The sequence below is a fragment of the Pleurodeles waltl genome, chromosome 4_1, assembly GCF_031143425.1.
Source record: "Pleurodeles waltl isolate 20211129_DDA chromosome 4_1, aPleWal1.hap1.20221129, whole genome shotgun sequence".
In the NCBI taxonomy this organism is placed as follows: domain Eukaryota; kingdom Metazoa; phylum Chordata; class Amphibia; order Caudata; family Salamandridae; genus Pleurodeles; species Pleurodeles waltl.
Genome location: NC_090442.1, coordinates 517,923,952 through 517,947,174, shown reverse-complemented (window position 1 = coordinate 517,947,174; position 23,223 = coordinate 517,923,952). Strand labels below are relative to the sequence as shown.

Below are 23,223 nucleotides of genomic sequence, written 5' to 3'. Positions count from 1 at the left end.
TATGTCTCCAGTCTGGAGGCACAGAATAAGGAATAATACTTCTGGAATAAGTCTAACTGCTCTGTGCCAAACTACCTAAGGGTGAGCATAGGTTATCTAGCAGGTGTACCTGACCACCCTGGACAGGAGTAGCGTGCTGTGCCTGGCTGGGCCTACGCTTTAGCCAAGCAGGTCAAGCTGCCTCCAACATTTAGCAGTCAAGCGGTGGGATAGGACTTGCAACTGCGCAGCACTACACAATAACCAGCTGAACGCAGCAAGTAGTGAATGGGTTCCTTTACGCCTAGTAAATATTCTGGGTCAGGTGCTTCTCCACAAAATTACAACATGGCTGAGGGTCTATCATAAAGAGAGGTTGAGCTCACAGAATGGGCTCCCTGCACAGTGTCGCAGCCACAAGTTGTCAATGCAGAATTGGGTTGACTTTGTTGATTACTCTAGGAAGGAACTAAAGGGGTGGGTGCTGGGCAGTAAGGTAGACTATTATAAGGGGTTATATAATCTGATCCTGAGGGAGCATTTCCTCAAGGATTTTCCTACCAAGCTGTGTCAGCACCTGGTTAATGGCAAGCTGATGGACTGCCGCCAGCCTAAGAGGTGGAGCCCTTGGCCAGTAGCAGAGTGTCCAAAAAGAGTGGTAAGGGGGACCCACCAAAGGGGGGCTGGGGCCCGACCACAAGAGGGGGGGGCGACCAAGAGAATGAGTCTTCTGGACATACCCAGAAGCGCCACAGGGGAAAGGGCCTGACCTGAATCCACATTTTTGCCCACCAAAGAAAATGTCCCCAGGAAGTGTTCTGGTCCTGTAAGGTCCCAGGTGCTTTGAGTGTAGTGGGTAAAGGCACTTTACGGATGACCCTATGTGTCCGAAGCGAGTACCCCCAGCTCCCAGAGAAAGGCCTCAAAAGTAGCAAGTGTAGCAATGTGGGAGGCAATATTCCCCCGAAGGTGGGGGGGAAGTTAGTGGTGTTACCCTGGTGGATCTGGGTGCAAGTGAGATGGTGCCCCAGATCCAAATGCCTGCCAATACGGTGAAATACAGGCAGCAGTTAACTATCAATGGGCAGGTGGTGGAGGCTCTGTGGGGTACTGGGGCCAGCATGACGATGGTTAGGTGTCAGCTGGTCTTCCCAGAGCAGGTGATCCACCACACCACGCACCAGGTGGTGGCAGCAGACAAAAGAGAGGGACATTTCCTGGTGGCCGAGGTGTAATTAGAGTGGGGCAGTGTCTCTGGTCTATTGAAAGTAGCCGTGACACCCACCATGCCTGTGTTGTCACATGTTGTTTACTGGAGATCTCTCAAAAGATGTCTGTCTTACATCTCAAGCTTTATTCTCCATGGTCAATGCTATTCCCCCATTGCCACATTTGGTAAGCTGCATCTCCTGTAGACTGATTAATGTAGATATCAAATTAACCTAGGTTTCTTTGTAATAGCAGTTTCCATTAGGTACCTCTGTTTATCTTGTATATCGTGATGTATGTTTTAGCATTGCCCCATTGTAAAGTGCTCCGACGCCCTTGAGCCTAGTTCTCACTATAGAAAACTCTAAAAAAATAAATGAATCATTGCAACCCCTACCCTTGTTGGAGTAAGCAGTACACACTGAGCCATACAGCCTGACAGAGGTTGAGGAACCCACTATCCATCATGGCACTAGAACAAATATTTTCTACTCAGCCTTTAAACACTGGGTGATGGGAGGAAAAATTTAATCACAAGTAGTATGGTTTGTCACATTGGTACCCTGTCTGATTACAACCACAATCAAGGATGTCATGGTCTAGAGAGTATGATGCTAATTTACTGACAACTGGAAGCAGCTGCAAGATTCAAGCTATGTGCACAATGCTCAGTAAAACCAGAAGGACTAGCCAGCTCACCATGCTTAGCAGATTCAATGCTGTTACAAACAGGCAGTGATCAACATGTTCAATGATTATTAATTGATATGACATAATACTTTCATTAACACATTATGTAAGAGCTATTGTCCATGTTATATATATATATAGAATTATCAATGATTAACAGTGAATTACGGGAATGCTTTTCAACAAGGGGTTCTGAGTGACATCAAATGGACAACAAGAGTGAAGTGTGAGTTGTCTATGATGTCACTCAAACCCCAAGATGAAAAACATCCCTGTTATTCACTTTTTTTAACCCATCTATAATTGTATGTTATGAAAGGGCCACAATATCACCTGACCATAATTACAACTGTGGCAGAAAGGTCATGGTAGGCATGTACTCCATACCCCCCAAACAAAACCTTACCTGCCATCCTTAACCTACTGCCTCCACCTTCTCTGCCTTTTGTCCTCCTTCTGCAACTGTGCTTTCCGCTTTCAGTAAAACCAGAAAAGCAGTGCTGCACTGAAAGGCTCTGTGAGAGCTCAGTCAGCCTGGCCTGTAAGTCCTTTATGACACAGCGACAGTGGGCAATGGGTTTTATTATCAACTGTTGCTACGTTGTAGCAGTGAGTTTTGACAGTTAGGAACTGAATTAAATGGTAGTGGCTCTTTACTAGAGCAGTACATAACATATGGATTATGAATAATTAATGTTGGGTAAATATTTTGAGATTTCTGATTGAAAGCTGCAGGAATTTGGGAGGTGGCGCCCGCCAGATATATCGTCTAAGGCTGTTTATTGAAAATGTGTGAATTTCATGAAGTTACAAATATAGGATTACCAAACAACAAATCTACATTTGAGGTGGCCGTCACATATGATGAGCTCAAGCCATATTTAATGAAGTATCTGAATTTATAGAGTCCGGAATTAGACGTTTCACATTTGTGATGACACAGGTGCAATTTCATCTGCAGCACTGGATGTCACAGAAGGAGATGGAGTATCAGATAATAGATCTGCGAGTGAGGCCACATATATGACATTAAGGTCCCGAGATAGAGTTTGCCATTATATTGCATTGCACTGGTGGTGACTTTTTGGCAGAGTACTCTTTCTGCCAAACTGAAGGTCCTCCCAGTGCATTTGGAGTTGAGCGGACCAATAATATATCTAGGGTAGAGACAACTCTGTCTCCATTGCGGACATACACCTCTGTTAGCCCAACAGACTAAAGGGCATCTAAGGTTTTGCTGTTTGCATGCCTGCCCTATTTAGAATGAACAGACAAATGACATGTTTTTACTCTCTGTCACCACCAGGTAAACCCCAGAGGTAAGAGACAAACTGCAATATGACCCCAACACCATGGAAGAAAACTCCCATGGTGAGTGGGTGTTCACTGCTTTTATAGTTTCACAAACTAAATCCCAAAGCTGGATTTTGTTTTTGAAAAAAAAAAAAAACTGATGTTTGACGTGCTTCTATGTCATGTTGACAGCTATCTATCAAACTTTCAATGCATTTATAGGAACCGCTGTGACATAGTTTCCTGGAAATGCATAATATGTCCACTGGCGTTGTGGACATCACTAAATTTGGAGGGCAAAGTATTCTCGCCATAGCGTGAGTAAATTTCTCTGCTGTGGAAACAGTATATAATCTGTTAGTCAAACTTTAAATCAGGTCCTAAATCGCTATGCACTTATTATGACACTTAAACTCCACGCACAGGGATCACAATGTTAATGCACTATGTAAGTCAGGGGCTAACTTACACCTTTGCTTTAGAAGGCAGGGCAGATTGTTTCTTTTGTCTGCCCTCACTACTTTCTTGGATCAGAGGTATGAACATTATGGATGTGCTTTCTCTTTAGATGGTAGCGAATACACATAAATCCATAAGGCCAAACAGTACTTAAATGGATATGGTGCCCTTTTGCTTCTGCGACCTAAGTATACATGTAGCGCACAGTTTCTACAATGCCAACACAGTTTCTTTTCCTCAGCTTCATCCGCATTGTCATGATCCCGTGTTGCCCTATAATGGCAGTTTCATGCTTCTCTTATTGCGCATAGTTTAGCCCTATGGTTCCTACAATGCTCTCTACTACTTATGAATGAATGTATTGTTCCTGAAAGTTTGGCTCTGAGCAGCAAGTGTGCAGTATTAATTAACACACGTTAACCAGGGCATTTAGAGTCTCACCTCATTAATCAACACCATAGACCTCTTTATGGTTCAATCAATCAGTCAATCAATATTTGTAAAGCGTGGATACTCACCCGTGAGGGTCTCAAGGCGCTTGGAGGGAGGTGAGGAGCCTCATTTGAAGAGCCACGTCTTGAGGTTCTTCCTGAAGATGGTGAGCGACAGGCTTTATCTAAGGTGCAGAGGGAGGTTTCTCCAGCTTTTTGCTGCAGTGCAGGTGAAAGATCGTCCTCCGGCGGTGGTTTTGCAGATAGGAGGGACGGTGGCCAGGGCCATCCGGGCAGAGCGAGGGATCTGTCGGGGTGCGGAAGGCGATGCTGTGGTTCAGGTAGGCTGGCGCTGGTTGTGTATGGCCTTGAAGGTGATTTGCTTCTTGAACAGTAGCGAGTGGAGGGCCCTCAGGTGTTGGGAGATGTTTTCTCGACAAGGGAGGTCCAAAATGAGTCTGGCAGCGGCATTCTGGATGAGTTTAAGTTTTTTGATGTTCCTAGTTGGGGTTCCGGAGCAGAGGGCGTTGTCGTAGTCAAGCTTGCTAGTGACTAAGGTGTGGGTGACTGTCCTGGGAAAGTCTGCTGGGATCCCTCTGAAGATCTTCCGAAGTTTGCAGAGTATGTGCCAGCAGGAGGAGGCGACAGAGTTTACCTGGCGGGTAATGAGTAGGGAGGAGTGGAGGATGATTCCTAAGTTGCGGGCATGCTCGATCATTGCAGGGGGGGCGCTGAGGGATGTGGGCCACCAGGAGTCATCCCAAGCTGAGGTGACATTTCCAAAGATAATGAGCTCCGTCGTGTTGGAGTTGAGCTTGAGGCAGCTTTCTCTCATCCAGGTGGCGACAGCTTCCATTCCTGAGTGAAATTTCCTTTTGCCTGTGTCCGGGTCGTAGGTGAGGAAAATGATGAGTTGTGTGTCAACCGCATATGACACGATGTTCATACCGTGGCTTCTGACAATGATAGTAAGAGGAGCCATGTATATGTTGAACAGTGCGGGACTCTGTGAGGATCCTTGGGGGACTCTGCAGTTGACTCCTGTGACTCTAGAAGTATAGAGCGGGAGTCTGACCCTCTGCGTCTTCCTGGAGAGGAAGGAGTGGATCCATTCTAGGGCTCTCCTGTGGATACCTATGTCATGGAGTAGTGTGTGCAGAGTGCTGTGGGGTATAGTAACATATCTTTACTTTTCTTCTCACCCCTTTCCCTGCAGCAAAGAAGGGCAACAGGGTAAATGCCCATGAGATTATGCTCTATCTCTTCCTCACTTTGTGTCTTGGTTATTTGCATCTTCTAATTCCAGAAGAAAGGTTTCTGGCTAGGATATGCCCTGCTTAACTGTTCAAAAAATGCATTTTTCTTACAGAGGACATATTGTAAATGATTAGATGTGAGAATATGTACTAGAGAGATACTTACTTCTTGCCATTCGTCAGCAAGCCAATGATACTGCACACAGTCAGGTAACCAGCAGTGCTTTTTACTATCTGGTCGGGAAATAGAGTTGCACAATGAATCATGGATTTTACCATGGCCTTTTAAACGGCAGTAAACATCTCTTTGCTGTGTCCCCCCTCCACAGGTCACAGAACACTGCAAAAATAGGAAAAAACATTTGTAAATTCATATCAGATAAACATTAGACTGTACAGGTTTTTCAAATAATTAACCCAGTGAACTAAAACTAGAACTAAACTAGAACTAAAAGATGGTAGCATAGTGTACAGCCATCAATCAGGGTTGTATATAGAATGGTCAGGTAGGCAAACCACCTCCCTGACAGTAAATGACCAAGACCATTTCATACTGATCTCCAAGAAATCCGGGAATAAGGGTAATCATCATCATTAAATATTTATTCGGCGACAAGCCATAAAAGCATGGAATGTCCATAACAATTACATAAAATCGATAAAATACACATACATAAATAGGCGAAAAAGATGTTAAATCCCATACCATCAGTGCAAAATACTATGATCAAACAAAGAAATAAAACAAAATGGCAGTCTGCAAGGAATGAGTTGCTATACTGCAAGCTTGTTGTGTCTGAGCCTCCATATGTATAGCAGAAATTGTGAGATTGCAAACACTATAGGTTGTCTAATGCCACTTCTCATGATTCTAATGGCTACTCTGTAGTCTCAAATGCCCAAGACACAGCAAATTGGGAGGATCCAGGGACAAAGGGCACCCCAGTCTCATTCCGCTGCATATATCACAAGCTTGCAAAATAATTCTTCCAGTCCTGACTCATGGGGTGTGTTTTGTGTATATAGCTTCTAAATCCGTTTGGGTCAGCATTCCCCCATGTTCATGTGCATAAGTGCTCTAGGTAGGAGATGCTTTGATTTCAGACTCTGAAACCATAACTCCCACCTGCTCCCTGACCTCATCTGAGACCTTGCTCAGATACCCTCTCATCAAATAGTTGTCTATAATGCATGTTGGGGCTTCTTGGTTTACCCAATATAGGTGAGAGTAATACTCAAAGAACACCCCATTCAGCTCAACTTGTGATGAGCATGTATGTCTCTAATCTGTGAAATGGTGTGTCTCCAGAACTAGTCTTCTTAAGCCAAGCCAGTAGTTTCCCCAACTTGTTCCCCCCCCTTTGCTGCTGTGCTAGATACTCTGAGTAATTCATACATGTAAGCCTTTTTATCAGGACAGCATGGCGTTCCTTTGCAGCCATCATCTCTTTGCCTTTGACCTGGTCAAGTATCACTGCTTTTTCTAATTCTTTCATCTCTGTGTTTAATCTCTTTAAGTCTCTCTCCAAGGTTTTGCACTTTCCATTGTTTTCTCCATTGCAATGACTCCTCGTCACCATTTTAAATGCTCCCCCCGAGTCAGTGGCCACATGGTGGTTCCATGATTCTCTGAGCCCCTCTTGAAAGACTCCGTCCTCCAGCGTGTTACCCTGCACCCACCTGATAAGTACTGGGAAAACAGGTGGCCCCTGATGTGTTAAGAGTGGATTTTGGTCTGATATGGTATGCTCCAATAACTCTGATTTAAAGAACTCAAAGGAGGTGACCATAGATGCCCGGACTCTATCAAGATGGGCATGTAGACTGTGTGGTGGCGGATAGAAAAAGTATTCCCTTTCCCTGGAATGTTCATTCATCAAAGCATCTGTGAACAGCCATATCCCCTTCTGTGCCCAGGAAGTAAGGACGCAACCATTATGTCCTGGGCACAGAGCCCAGAGGGAGTGCTAGCGCTCCCTCTGTGGGGTTCCCCCCCACCCCTCCAAGGCAGGGATGGAAGGGGAAGCCCTTCCCCTTCCACCCATCACCCCCCAACCCCTGTGACGTCAGTGCGCGATTGCGCGCTGACAATCAAAGAGGCCTCCTCGCGATCGGAAGAGAAATTCAAAGCATTTCTCTTCTGATCACGTGGAGGAGGCCGGAGAGGATTCAAAGGGAAGGAAAGGAATTTCCTTCCCTTTGAAGTCTCTCTGAGCATTTCAAAAGCCGGATTGTAAAGCAATCCGGCTTTTGAAATACCCACTAGACACCAGGGATTTCTATTACAAAAGGAAATTGGCATGAGGGAGCGACACCTTGGGCAAGGTTCGCTCCCAGGAGGGGCATTTTTTTTAAGGCCTTTTCTGCCCCCCCCCCACCAGGGGGGCAAAAACCTCTAGGCACCAGGGATCTTTTTTTTTTTGGGGGGGGGGGGGTTTAGAGGTGGGGAGCAACCCCTTAGGCAAGGGTCGCTCCCCTAGGGGGCAAATTGTATTTAGGCAATTTCTGTCCCCCTTGGGGGCAGATTGGCCTATTTTAATTAGGCCGATCTGCCCCGGGGGCAGAAACCACTAGGCACTGGGGATTTTATTTTTTTGTTGTTTTACAGATGGGGAGCGACCCCTTAGGCAAGGGTCGCTCCCCTGGAGTGGCAAATTGTATTTAGGCCTTCGGCCGATTTTAGGTCAATCTGCCCCCAAGGGGGGCAGAAACCACTAGGCACCAGGGATCTTTTTTTTTTGTGCCAACATCGGCCTATTGTTCCAGGGGGGGCAGAAACCTCTAAGCGGCAGGGCAATTTTTTTGTTGTGTTTTTTTTGTTTGTTTCTTTTTTTTTTAGAGATGGGGAGCGACCCATTAGGCAAGGGTTGCTCCGCTGGGGGGCAAATTGTATTTAGATCATTTCTGCCCCCATGTCACGCAGGGAGAGCGACCCCGTAGGCAAGGGTCGCTCCCCCGGGGGAGGGCTGGGGGCAAATTTATTTTAGGCCATTTCTGCCCCCCTGGGGCCGGCTGAGCTAGAGGCCAAAATCCACAGGTAGGCACTTTGCAAAAAACACCTCTGTTTTCTGTGAAAAAATGTGATGTGTCCACTTTGTGTTTTGGGCCATTTCCTGTCATGGGTGCTAGGCCTACCCACACAAGTGAGGTACCATTTTTATGGGGAGACTTGGGGAAACGCTGGGTGGAAGGAAATTTGTGGCTCCTCTCAGATTCCAGAACTTTCTGTCACCGAAATGAGAGGAAAAAGTATTTTTTTGGCCAAATTTTGAGGTTTGCAAAGGATTCTGGGTAACAGAACCTGGTCAGAGCCCCACAAGTCACCCCATCTTGGATTCCCCTAGGTGTCTAGTTTTCAAAACTGCACTGGTTTGCTAGGTTTCCCCAGGTGCCGTTTGAGCTAGTGGCCAAAATCCACAGGTAGGCACTTTGTAAAAAACACCTCTGTTTTCTGTGAAAAAAATGTGATGTTTCCACCTTGTGTTTTTGGCCATTTAGTTTTGTGGGCGCTAGGCCTACCCAAACAAGTGAGGTACCATTTTTATCGGGAGACTTGGGGGAACGCTGGGTGAAGGACATTTATGGCTCCACTCAGATTCCAGAACTTTCTGACACCGAAATGAGAGAAAAAAGTGTTTTTTTTTGTCAAATTTTGAGGTTTGCAAAGGATTCTAGGTAACAGAACCTGGTCAGAAAAAATGTGGTGTGTCCACGTTGTGTTTTGCGCCATTTCCTTTCGTGGGCGCTAGGCCTACCCACACAAGTGAGGTACCATTTTTATCGGGAGACATGAAGGAACACAGAATAGTAAAAATAGTGTTATTGCCCCTTGTCTTTCTCTACATTTTCTCCTTCCAAATGTACGGCAGAGTGTAAAAAAGACATCTATTTGAGAAATGCCCTGTAATTCCCATACTAGTATGGGCACCCCGGAATTCAGAGATGTGCAAATAACCACTGCTTCTCAACACCTTATCTTGTGGTCATTTTGGAAATACAACGGTTTTCTTGATACCTATATTTAACTTTTTATATTTCAGCAAATGAATTGCTGTATACCCGGTATAGAGTAAAAACCCATTGCAAGGTGCAACTCATTTATTGGCTCTGGGTACCTAGAGCTCTTGATGAACCTACAAGCCCTATATATCCCGCAACCAGAAGACTCCAGCTGATGTAACGGTATATTGCTTTAAAAAATCTGACATCGCAGGAAAAAGTTACAGAGTAAAACGTGGAGAAAAATGGCTGTTTTTTTCACCTCAATTTCAATATGTTTTTACTTCAGCTGTTATTTTCTGTAGGAAACACTTGTAGGATGTACACAAATGACCCCTTGCTGAATCCAGAATGTTGTCTACTTTACAGAAATGTTTAGCTTTCTGGGATCCAGCATTGATTTCTCACCCATTTCGGTCACTAATTGGAAGGAGGCTGAAAGAACAAAAAACAGTAAAAATGGGGTCTGTCCCAGTAAAATGTCAAAAGTGTATTGAAAAATTGGGTTTTCCAATTCAAGTCTGCCTGTTCCTGAAAGCTGGGAAGATGGTGATCTTGCCACCGCAACCCCTTTGTTGATGCCATTTTCAGGGAAAAAACCACGAGCTGCCTTCTGCAGCCCTTTTCTGTCATTTTTTAAAAAAAAACAATATTTTCACTGTATTTTGGCTAATTTCTTGGTCTCCTTCAGGGGATCCCACAAAGTCTGGGTACCTCTAGAATCCCTAGGATGTTGGAAAAACAGGACGCAAATTTGGCGTGGGCAGCTTATGTGAACAAAAAGATTAGAGGGCCTAAGCGCAAACTGCCCCAAATAGCCAAACAAAGGCTCGGCACAGGAGGGGGAAAAGGCCTGGCAGCGAAGGGGATAACCTGCACTTCATGTAAGTCTGCACTAACTTAGCTGCTGTCATATTCAGCAAATGTGAGTAAGAGTGATATAGTGATATGTTTGCCATACAGTACCTGTCACCTACCAGTACCAAAGCTTTCTTATGGGGGCCAGTTTTGTTGACAGTATGTTGAAAAATTGTGTTTGGTCGACGGTCGAACATATATGCCTCCAAGAGTGACATTTTCACCGTCTAGCTTGCCTCAGACTAGCACACATCTGTGTTTCTTGTCCATCACTGCAGAGGTGGCAGAAAATGGCACTCCAGACCAAATCCATATGAACACCTGTCTGGCAAATGAGGAGTGTCCAGTCGCATAGACCTGCCCCCTTCATTTGTGAATTCCATCTTTGTTAGGTGGGTTACTTGTAGAAACACCACGTGCACTCATCTCGTATGAAGGAACCCATGGGTTTTATAACATTTAAATGCAGACCCCATGCCTATGACATTCCATGTCAGGAGTGTGTATCTATTTGTTTGTGGCATTAGTAGTTTCTTGAAGTTCAGCACTGTCTCCACTGACATACTAAGATGCCCACTACCACATAAACAAGCATTCAGCTGCATCTCCACACAAGTTAAGCACTTTAGCTTTTTGTCACCAGAGGCATTAGTCAGAACATAATGTAACTGCAACAGGTCCCACTTCAGTACCCCCACAGTCAATGGCAACCAGCTGTTTGCCCAAAACCACAAGTCTTTAAATGTCTAAGCCTTCTGTTACTTCTCAACATTCTGATGGGAAGAGTTGGGATGTGAGGTCAGGCACCAACCTCAAAGTGTATTCTCTGCCCTGCCCAGCCAACCTCGCTTATGTCATCACGTGAAGCTCATATTCTCTCACACTGTTGCTTTTTTTCTTTTTTTGATGTACCCAATAAAGTGAGCCACCATTGCCCAAAAAATCTATGTCTTCTGGTGTTCTTGAAGTTATGACAGTAGGTGTAATTCCTTCAGACATTCTTGCATGTTAGTAGACTTGTTGGGTTCATGAAGTACTTCAGTTTTGTGTTGGTGTTGTTGCAGCTTAACTTTCTGAGACATGGAGCTGGATTTCTGGTATCAACGAGGAGACCAGCTTGCCTTTCTGTCACGTACTTCCCGGTTTGGCAATAGGAGTCACTGTCTTGCCTAGTGGCGGCCTTTGGAAGTTGCCTTTTCAGAATAAAAAACATTCACAAAATAGGGATGGATAATCTTTCAAAACGTAGCCAAGTCCCACCTGGTAGTATTTCAAGATTCTGATGGATAAAAAGTATGAAGGAATCTTGCATTAATGCTGATACACTTGGGGGGGTTAATCAAAAACAGCATTTTGTAGTACTTTTAAAGTACTACAAAATGTTATTCCGAAATCTGTGACTGTAAATCTATAGATACACATCTCCTATATTTTCTATAGAGATCATCACACGTGAGTAGAGTAGCACAATTTAGACTCCATCTTTTACATGTTACCACTGTGCAATTTCACATTTAGTTTTGACATTATGGGGGTCATTACAACATTGGCAGTAAATGCTGCTTACCGCTGTGCAGAAGACCGCCAACACACCGCCGCGGCCGTGGAATTCTGCCACAGCTATTACGACTCACAGCTCGGAATCTGCCAAAATTTAGACACCCACACAAGTCCGCCACACGAAAGGTCAGCGATAAACTGGCGATAACAAAACTTCCACCATCATGCCAACAGGAATACGCCCACACTATCACGACCCACGAATCCACGCGGCGGTCTTTCAACCGCGGTATTCCATTGGCGGTACACACCGCCGCGCTCAAAATACACACACATCTACAAAACACATCCACATTGAACAAATCGAAATACACACACCTGATACACATACACACACCACTCCCACATACCCAATACAATATAAAACACACACCCACATCTCCCACAAACCCTTACGACCACAATTGCGACTGAAGGCCAGAGAGAGACACCACCATCTACAAACTAGCATTCACAGGTACTCAACACCATCACTCACACAACATCCACACACAAAACACCACACACCCCTAAACATCACCCCACACATCACACACCACCCCACACATCACCCACTCCACCCCATGGCACCGCAAAGACACCCCAGGTTCTCTGAGGAGGAGCTCAGGGTCATGGTGGAGGAAATCATCCGGGTATAGCCACAGCTATTCGGATCACAGGTGCAGCACACCACCATAGCTAGGAAGATGGAGCTATGGCACAGAATCGTGGACAGGGTCAATGCAGTGGGACAGCACCCACGAATACGGGATGACATCAGGAAGAGGTGAAACGACCTACGGGGTAAGGTGCATTCCGTGGTCTCAAGACACCAGATTGCGGTTCAGAGGACTGGTGGCGGACCTCCACCTCCTCCCCCACAACTAACATCACGGGAGGAGCAGGTCTTGGCTATACTGCATCCTAAGGGCCTTGCAGGAGTAGCTGGAGGAAAGGACTCTGGTAAGGCAAATCTTTCACTACTTCATCCCCCACCCTACCTGCATGCTATCACATACCCCTGCCCTCACCCCATCACTTCAACTCCTCACATACGTCCCTCTATCACAACCCACCCATCCCAAGCCCTTCATGCAACACCAAAGCATGGACACCCATCACCAATGCATGGCCACTGCACATACCCACACACACCCCTAAACATTTAGCACACAAGGTCCTACACAAGAATACAAGCACTGGGGTACAGGGTCACCCACCCATTGCACACCATGGCACACACAGATGCAATAATCATGCCTTTACACCCCTGCAGGACCCCTACCCAACGTCACCGGACAGGAGGTGCCAGACAAGTCCACTCCCCCCACAGAAGAAGCCCACAGTGATAACAGCAGCTCTGTCCAACTGGATCTAGATGACCAGCCCAGCCCATCTGGGACCTCAGGACAGTCGGTTCTCTTCACACTGGCACAAGCCACAACAGAGCCTCCCCCTCTGGAAACACCAGCACAGCACCCATCCAGCGGGCCCATACCTTTGTCCCTAGGACACGTCAAGCAGCAGTGTGTCCACCACTACAGGGAACCCAGGCTAACCCACCACCCCAACAACACCAGGGCCCAGTGGCAGTGAGCACACCGTTCAGGAGACAGAGGCCCAGGAACACAGGGGAACTGGGAGGGCTGCTGTGCGACAGGGGGAGGACAGGCCCAGGGAACCCACTCTCCACGAGGCCCTCTCCAACATCATGGGAGCCTACCACCATTCCCAGGAGACGATGGCAACAGTACTGGACAAGCTTCAGGAGACCCAGCGGCTGCAGGAGGAACAGTATTTGGGGTTCAGGGAGGAACTCAAATCCATCAATACCACCCTGGGCACCATTGTAGGGGTGCTGAAGGAAATCGTCAACACCAGGAGGGACACTGTGGCACAACAAGGGGCCCCTGACACTAGCCTGGACGATGAACTACCCACCACCTCCGCCGGTGCTACTGGACAGGAGGCACCGCCACAGGACCACAACACCAGCACCCCACCCCCTGCAGATGGAGAACCACCCCGCAAACGGTCCCTGAGATCCAGGACAAAGACAGAGAACAATGCCAAGACCCCCACCAAAATATGAGACCACCCTGATTGTCATCCTTCTGTCCCACTTTGTTACCCTGTCCATCCATCAACTGCCCCAGCTCCACTTCCTATGCCCCTTTGGACAATGAACCTGTGAGACTAATAGACTGGACTCTGCCATGGACATTCCTCCAGCATCACCCCTGACCATTTTACAACACCCTCCAATATTTAGCACTTAAATAAACACCCTTAAAGCACAAATCAATCTGGAGTCAGTCTGTGCATTCGAAAATGTGTATTTGCAATAAATGTGGAAAACTGCTATATCCATTGTATTGTCAACATACCTATGTCACACAGTCCATGCGGAAACAAAGCAGATGTCACACAGTGGGACCCACATCTGTGAAATTGAAAGGGAAAGTGACAACTCAGGGTCCATACACTGGGTGAAAGTGACAGACAGATGAGAGGTAGAACAAGGGTATCAGATGTAGCAGGCAGTGATGTATTCTTACCTGTGTCTCACTGGAAGTATTCATGAATCACCGTGTGTCTGTTGTCGATATCCTCTTCTTCTGCTTCCTCGTCTTCACTGTCCACAGGTCCACAGCTGCCACAAGACCTCCTTCTGGACAATCCTCCTGCAGAAAAGGCACCTGTCATCACAAAGCCAAGTTGTGAAGCATACAGCAGGCCACGATGATCTGGCACACCTTCTTTTGGTTAGTAGAATAGGGAACCACCTGTCATATGGAGGCACCGGAACCAGGCCTTCAGGAGGCCGAAGGTCCTCTCTATAGCCCTCCTAGTTCGCCCATGGGCCTCATTGTAGCGTTCCTCTGCCCTTGTCCTGGGATTCCTCACTGGGGTCAGTAGCCATGACAGGTTGGGGTAGCCAGAGTCACCTGCAAATGTCGAGGGACAACTGTTAGACCCACACTAACTCTTAGGGACATCCCCAGACCCAGACACCTAGTCACACTGTATAGGGTCCATGTCCTCACCTAATAGCCACACACAGTGCCTCTGGAGTTGCCCCATCACATAATGGATGCTGCTATTCCTCAGAATGTAAGCATCATGCACTGAGCCACGAAACTTGGCATTCAGATGGGAGATGTACTGGTCGGCCAAACACACCATCTGCACATTCATAGAATGGTAACTCTTCCAGTTTCTGTGCACCTGTTCACTCCTGGGGGGGGATCAAGGCCACGTGTCCTATCGATTGCACCTATGATGTTGGGGATATGTCCCAGGGTATAGAAGTCACCTTTCACTGTAGGCAAATCCTCCACCTGAGGGAAAACGATGTAGCTGCACATGTGTTTCAGCAGGGCAGACAACACTCTGGACAACACGTTTGAGAACATAGGCTGGGACATCCCTGATGCAATGGCCACTGTTGTTTGAAAAGACCCACTGGCCAGGAAATGGAGTACTGACAGCACCTGCACTAGAGGGGGGATTCCTGTGGGATGGCAGATAGCTGATATCAGGTCTGGCTCCAACTGGGCACACAGTTCCTGGATAGTGGCACTGTCCCGTCTGTAGGTGCCAATTACATGTCGCTCTTCCATTGTCGACAGGTCCACCAGAGGTCTGTACACCGGAGGATGCCGCCATCTCCTCACCTGCCCCAGTGGACATGCTCTATGGAGGAGAACAGCGAGCAGAGAGTCAGCCAACACTGAGGTACGACAACACAACTTCATTCCACAATTTGTTTAATCCGCTATGTGCCCGTCTCTGTGTGTATGCAAGGCCTAGATTTGTGTGACGCATTTAAAATTAATGCCATGTGGCCCCCTGAAATGGCGGCTGCCTGACCTTTAATGTGGGACAAGGGGATATGAGGTAACTGCGCTAGCGTTGCACACCGTCACTGTAGGCGGTCGAAGACCGCGGCGCAATCCTGCATTGGTTAACATTGGTCCCAGGAGCCAATGCCGATGTACGCCGGCGGTGACGGTACGCACAGCCACGGACGTCACTGCCATTTTCTCTCTGTTCACTCACTTGATACCTGATCTGCGACAGGAGAGGACCTACACTGCAAGTGCTGCTGTGACCTCAGTCTGGAAGAGACAATGGCTCATGTGTCTGGGGAAAGGGCCCCTGCCTTCACCACGGAGGAGTTGGAGAAACTAGTGGATGGGGTCGTCCCCCAGTACACGCTACTCTACGGTCCTCCAGACAAACAGGTAAGTACACTGTGAGCATGCCGAATGGGCAATGCCTGTGTGGAGTGGTGTGGATGGAAGATGGGGGGTGATAATGAGGCGTGCATGAAACGACGGTGAGTGCATGTGCATCATGGCAAGGGTAGCGATGCGGGCCAATGACTGTGACGGTGCGGACGTTATATCTTCTACTTTTCCCCTGTACTATTCCCGTAGGTCAGCGCCCACCAGAAGAAGGATTTTGGCATGCCATCGCCAAGGAAGTCCGGACCCTGGGGGTCTACCACAGACGGAGCACCCACTGCCGGAAAAGATGGGAGGACATTCGCCGCTAGAGCAAGAAGAGAGCGGAGGCCCAGCTGGGGATGGCCTCCCAACGTGGGAGGGGTGCCCGTCACACCATGACCCCCCCTGATGTTCCAGATCCTGGCAGTGGCCTATCCGGAGCTGGATGGGCGCTTGAGGGCATCACAGCAGCCACAAGGGGGTGAGTACACTCTCATTCAGCTGATTCAGCACACACTGGTGGTGTCTGGGTGGGGGAGGTGGGCTGTAGGTTCCCCTAGGCCAGGGCTAGTTTAGTAGGCATGGTCCCTTCGTAAGCAGGCCATGTGGCACTCCACCCCACCTGTGTTCAGAGCCAACTACACCTAGTCAGGCTCGTGTGACTTCCATGTGTGCAGCAATCGGGCATAGGCCTTGTACCCCATGTCCCTGTGATTAATTAGGGAACTCAAAGTGTACCGCGTAGTGCAGGGGGCTTCTGTGTCTGTAGTGTCCGCCATCGGTAGCGGTATTGCATGCACTCAACATGTCTTTCTTCTGTCGTCCCCCCCTTCTTGTGGTCTCCTTGTTCTTGTGTGCATTAGCATCATCAGGCGGAGGAGCAGTGGCACCGGAGGGCGACACAATGGAGTCTGAAGCCACCAGTGGGACGGAGGGCAAGGGGAGCTCCACGGCGGGGACAGGAGCTGAGACCACCGACACAGACTCATCCTCTGATGGGAGCTCTCTTGCGGTGGCGGGCCCCTCTGTGCCCACCGCATCTACAGGTACGGCCGCCATCCTCCCTACCAGCACCGCCCTCCCAGCAGCCCCTCAGCATGTGCCCCGTGGCTGCTCACCCAGGAGGGTGAGAATCTCCTTCGCCCCAGGCACCTCAGCCCCTGCCCCTGTCAGCCCTGCTGCCCTCAGTGAGGAGGCCATTGACCTCCTCAGGTCCCTCACTGTTGGGCAGTCTACCATTTTGAATGCCATTCAGGGTGTAGAGAGGCAGTTGCAACAGACCAATGCATACCTGGAGGGCATTCATTCTGGTCAGGCAGCCCAACAGCGAGCTTTTCAGACTCTGGTCTCAGCACTGATGGCAGCCATTGTCCCTGTGTCCAGCCTCCCCCCTCCAACTTCCTCCACCCAGACCCAAACACCTGTACCTCAGCCTGTCCCAAGCACACCATCAGACCAGCATGCACCCACCTCAACACACAAGGGAAGCTCTGGCAAACAAAAGCACCACACATCCCACAGGCACTCACACAAGCATCATACCCAGGCACACATACCAACATCCACTGCCTCCAATGTGTCCCCTTCCTCCTCGTCTCCCTCCTCCCTCCCTGTCTCGTCTCCACTCACACCTGCATGCACTACATCTTCAGCCACTACGTCCATCACCAGCATACCCATCACCACACCCCGCTCACTTTCACTCACCACCCCCACTACCATTCACTCATCCCCTGTGTCCTCTCCCAGTGTGTCTGTGAGCCCATCTCCCAAGGTACACAAACGCAGCTACACACCCACTCAACAGCCATCCACCTCAAGACAGCCTCCAGCCCATGCACATTCACCCAAAGTCAGCAAACGTACACCTCCTACAACCACTACCGCTTCCTCCACTCCCAAACCCCCTCCATCTACCCGTCCCAGCGTGTACAAAAAACTTTTCCTGTCCAACCTTGATCCCTTCTCCTCACCTCCCGCACACCTTCAGTCCCCTAGGGCCTGCCTTTCCAGGTCCCAACCCAGCACCTCAGCCACAACATCAGCGGGAACAGTGGTGCCAGCAGTAACCGGCTTCTGGAGTGTGCCAAGCAGCAGGGCAGCCAGTGTGCCAAGGAGCCAGACCACGGACAGTCCCCCACCTCAGAAGCATAAAAAGTTGGCCACTGCCCGGCGGGAGAAAGGCAAAACATCTACCACCAAAGGCTCTCCCAGGTGTACAGTTGGGAGTGGGAAGACAGCTGCGCCACCATCCAAGGTGGGGAAGGGGCACAGAAAGACAGGCAAGTCGCTGAAGACCTGCACGGCGGACAATACTGCCACCAGCACCGCTGCCAAGGACACAGTCGCCACAAGCACCGCTTCACAGGACACCGCCGCCACCAGCACCGCTGCCCAGGACACCGCCGCCAAAAGCACCGCTTCACATGACACCGCTGCCACCATAACCGCTTCACAGGACACCGCTGCCACAAGCACCGCTTCACAGGACACCGCCGCCACCAGCACCGCTGCCAAGGACACCACCAGCACCGCAGGACAATGAGCGCCGAAAGCTCTGACACTACTGAGGCCGCCACGAGCAGGATGAAGCACTCTGGGCACCAAGCCCCCTCCAGAACCAGTGGAGAAAGGCATCCACTACCTCAGTCCTTGGCAGGATGAAGCACTCTGGGCACTAAGCCCCCTCTAGAACCAGGGGAGTATCACATCCACTACCTCTGTCCTCGGCAGGATGAAGCACTCTGGGCACCAAGCCCCCTCCAGAACCAGTGGAGTATCACATCCACTACCTCAGTCCTCGGCAGGATGAAGCACTCTGGGCACAAAGCCACCTCCAGAACCAGTGGAGTATCACATCCACTACCTCAGTCCTTGGCAAGATGAAGCACTCTGGGCACCAGGCCCCCTCCAGAACCAGTGGAGTATCACATCCACTACCTCTGTCCTTGGCAGGATGAAGCACTCCAGACACAAAGCCTCCTCCAGAACCAGTGGAAACTGTTATCCACTAGAGAGACTGTGGTTTTGCACTCCCAAGGTTAAAGCAGTGGGCAACCCACCCACTGGAGAGACTTGTGAGACTGTGGCTTTGCACTCCCCAGGATAAAGCAGTGGGCAAACCACCCACTGGAGAGACTTGAGAGACTGTTGCTTTGCACTCCCCAGGATAAAGCAGTGGGCAACCCACCCACTGGAGAGACTTGAGAGACTGTGGCTTTGCACTCCCCAGGATAAAGCAGTGGGCAAACCACCCACTGGCGAGACTTGTGAGACTGTGGCTTTGCACTCCCCAGGATAAAGCAGTTGGCAACCCACCCACTGGAGAGACTTGTGAGACTGTGGCTTTGCACTCCCCAGGATACAGCAGTGGGCATGGAGCCCCCTTGTGGATCTGGCGTTGTGCACTCATCCAGCTGAGGTGCCACCCCCTTTTCCTTCCCCCTGAGGTACCTGTTGTATTTCTATCTGATGCCCCTGCAGTGCTCTCTCTGTCTTGATCGGGTATCTTGTGTGGGCCTCGCCCATGCATTTTGGGCCCAGTGGTCCACGGACTTTTATGGTGCAATACCTTGGACTTGTATTCATGGTGTGTATATTTGTTTATAGTGTATATATATTTTTTGAGTACTGGAATTTAATCGATTACAAATGTTCAAATCATTTCCTTTTGTCATTGCATTCTTCCAGGGTGTTGGGGGGTGTAACTGTAATGTATCATGATGTATTAGTGTGTGTGTTGTAGTGGGTGAGGGTGGGGGTGTTGCGTGTGTGTGTCACTCTCTTTTTCCTCCCCCCTCCCCTGTGTCGTAGGTGCAGTACTCACCGTGGTCTTCGCTGCTGGCGTTCGTGCTCCTTGTAGAGGAGCAGGAAGACAAAGGCTGGGAGAATCTGGAGTTCCATGGCGTCCTGGTTCCTCGTTGGGTGTGTAGAGGTGAGTGTTTTCCCTTCCAAGTCCTGTTTCTGCTGTGTTTTTGTTCGCGGTGAATCCTCCCTGGAAAAGGTGGCGGATTGGACTGTTGTAATACTGTAGGCAGTACATTGTGTTCCCGCCTGTCTGTTGGCGGTTACCGCTGTGGTGTTTGTTTGTACCGCTGTGGCAGACGGAGTGTTAAAGTGGCTGTCCGTGTCCGCCACGGTTGTGATTCCATTTTTTTTACCGCCGGCCTGTTGCCGGTTTTACCACCGCTTTAACACCGACCGTCAGGGTTGTAATGACCACCTATATTTACTATGTGCCTTAAATAAATAATATTTAAGTGTCTGAACATTTAAACACATTAATGAAACGTTATTATTGAAAAACTGAAGCTTTATAAACGTGTGTACTAATGTTTATTTAGATTGCTTTCATGTATTCATTGTTCATATTTGTACTTTAGGTAGCATCTGAAGAAGTAATATGCATTTAATTTGTTCATGTTTTGCATTTATTTTGAAAGTTATATGTAGGCATGCATAGTCATATAGTCAAAATGCACCTTTAAATGGTTAAAGTTAGCCTAACTAAAGGCCCTAATTGTGAAATGTATTTTAGTTGGATAGCATGTTCTTTCTGTTGCACAAGGGTTCTCATGATTTCATTAGCTAGACGGAGGAGTATTGCTGTATGTACTAGTTTATAGATAAGTAAGGCCTGAGAAGATAAATTTTGGCAAGGAAAGTGAGGGCCTAAGGAGCAGATGACGCATGCTATTCATCGCGTTTCAGGAATGGGGGATGTTCAAGGCTGCAGTAACTTCCCAAGTTCTGTAGGATGGGACATTCAGGTGGTGTTGCAAATGCACACCACACAAAGTGAACTGATTGGTTCCTGGTGTGGTGGGAAGAGATTTGATTGACTGCTGAAGTTTCTGTTTGTTTTAATTAATGTTTACTCCATCAGAGAGCTAGAGCAGATTTCCTTAGACTTTGAGGGGTACAGACATCTCTGCTTCCTTTATTCATGTGAAGCTTCATGCTAAACACTTACTCCCTTTCTGGAAGAGATCTACTGGAGTCTTCACTATGCTGACACCTCCTTGCATTTCTCAATTTCCATGAGACCCTACTCTGAACCAGTCCTATTCTGAACTTTGAACCTTGTTTATGTGACTTTAAAACCTATTTATGTTTAGGAGAGAGAATGTGAGTTTCTTTAAGGAACACCTACATCTAATTCTCAGTTTCTGCATTGCTGTGGCTGTGATAATTTTGTATCATATCCTAATGAGACTGAGCCTATTGCGACATTTGAGCTTGCCATCTGTAATCTTGTACCTTTTTAATACTCTCCTGACATGCTTATACTGCACTGATTATTAATTGGCAAAATAATTTATTAACTCCAGCCATTGATTCCTGGTCCTTATTGTGTGTCCTAATGGGCTTCACAAAACATGAATTGTTTTATTATTGCTAAGTCCATTGGCGTCTCAGTCAACTTAAAAATATCCATCAGATGAGAGATTATAAATCATGCACCTATGTGCTCTCAGATGGTAGCATGTCAGATGGTTTAGCTTTTGAGACAGAGGGAGATACTCTACTCATATGGGAGTCCGGTCGTGCCCAAGCCCAAGCCCATTCCTGATCCCGTAGCCCAGGTCAGGGGACCAGGGGTATTACAGAATGAAGTTGTAATAGCAGAGAAGTGAGTATCATTAGGGTCGCACATTGTGATTGCTTATGTTTAGCTTGCAGTGTTTTGTGGAGATTGCATAGTGTGATGCAGTGATGTTTTAAGTAGTTGTATGGATGTGGAAGCACTTAATGCAAAGTTGAAGTGGTTATCGGGTTGGGCATAGTTTAAGATTCCAGGATAGTAATAAGTTATCAGTGTAGAAAATACTGTGTTGTAATTGTCTGTTAAATTTGGTGGTGTTAGTCATGAGGTACCATCAGCTACACAATTGAGATAGGGACAAATACCTTTGTGTGGGAGTAAAGTGCGGTTGGTGGGGTGGATCATTTTGTGCAGGTGTGAAGCTACACTAATCCAGGGGATTCCGGGCTAGTTGAGGTCTCACTAGAGTGCGAGTCATAGTAGGCCAAAAAATTTAGCTCCGGACTATTTCTTGTGTGCTTGAATACTAATGATTCTTTAATGGAACATACAAAGTTTGCTGAATTTGTTTGGCATTGCTGTTGAGCTCGTATTGCAATTGTTCATGAGGAATTGTAAAGGAGGGTGAGCCACTGCGAGGAGTGAGAAGGACATCACAATATGCCGCTTTGAGGTTGGACACTTGGTGTTAGCGGCGTACTGTTATTGGTTGATTATATCATAGAGTGCTGCACTTTTATTGGTTGTAAACAGTAGACCAAAATTGTGAGCAAAAATAATGTATTCTTTCTATTTGTGATTGTTGAGATTACTGTTGAAAAATGAAATTCTTTAAGGCTGTACAAAAGCTGATTAGGGGAAATGTGAGAACACCTGAGGCTCCACCTGAAGATGTGTCAGGTCATTACATGGCCATAAATGTGGGCCTTCATACATGTATTTGGCTGAGTCAATTTCAAATGATCACAGAGAAAAAAGGTGCATTGATGTTTCCATGATATAGCACATTTAATTTGTGAATCATTGAAAACTTGAGACCAGTATTGTATGAATTGAAGCCACCTTCTAGATTTACACAGTTCCAAGCACTTAATGCTTAGGAGCACGCAGATCATGTTAGGCAAAGGGAAAAATATCAGGGAAGAGTAAAAAAGGTATTGTGCAACTGTGGCAATGCTATATTGGATGCAGAACAACAGTGGTAAAGAACTGCTATAGTAGAGGCAACTAGACTGTACCCTGCATTGACAAGTGAAGAACCAGAGAAAGAAATGAAAGGGAAGAAGAAAGAGGAAAAGAAAAGAAACCCAGAGAGTACAGGCAAAGACAGTGATAGTGATTATCGCGATGATTTCCTAGATGTATCGTTATCAATATGTCCACATCCATATCATGTGCCCCAACCCACGGAAATGAATGGTGCAGTTGCCAGTGGAAACTCTGGAATAGCCACCACACTAGTAAATATGAGTCAGAACCTGATGAGAGAGCTCAGGGATGGTGTCCCTGGTATCTCCACTGTTACCAGTGCTCCAGATGCAATCGCTGTTCCAGTTACTATTTGTCCCACAGTTCCTCTGTATAAACCTGAGTCAGCAGGGACCATGACACATAATTTGACAGTCCCTACTGGAGTAAAGATATCAGCTAATGCTCCTGTGGTCCTAGGAATGGGAGAACCTCCTTTAGTACCAACACCAGTGAATACCCCTTATGTTACCTCTACAGCACCA

General features: G+C 47.7%; 1 protein-coding gene across 1 annotated transcript in view; it reads right to left on the bottom strand.

The window, feature by feature from the left end:
- The window catches only part of ADAMTS20 (ADAM metallopeptidase with thrombospondin type 1 motif 20), a 1,292,194-nt gene that overhangs the window by 149,614 nt on the left and 1,119,357 nt on the right, over nucleotides 1–23,223 (bottom strand). The window contains exon 32 of the mRNA XM_069228834.1: nucleotides 5,484–5,657. Within this exon, the coding sequence (XP_069084935.1) occupies nucleotides 5,484–5,657 (174 nt within the window). The remainder of the gene's footprint in view (nucleotides 1–5,483; nucleotides 5,658–23,223) is intronic.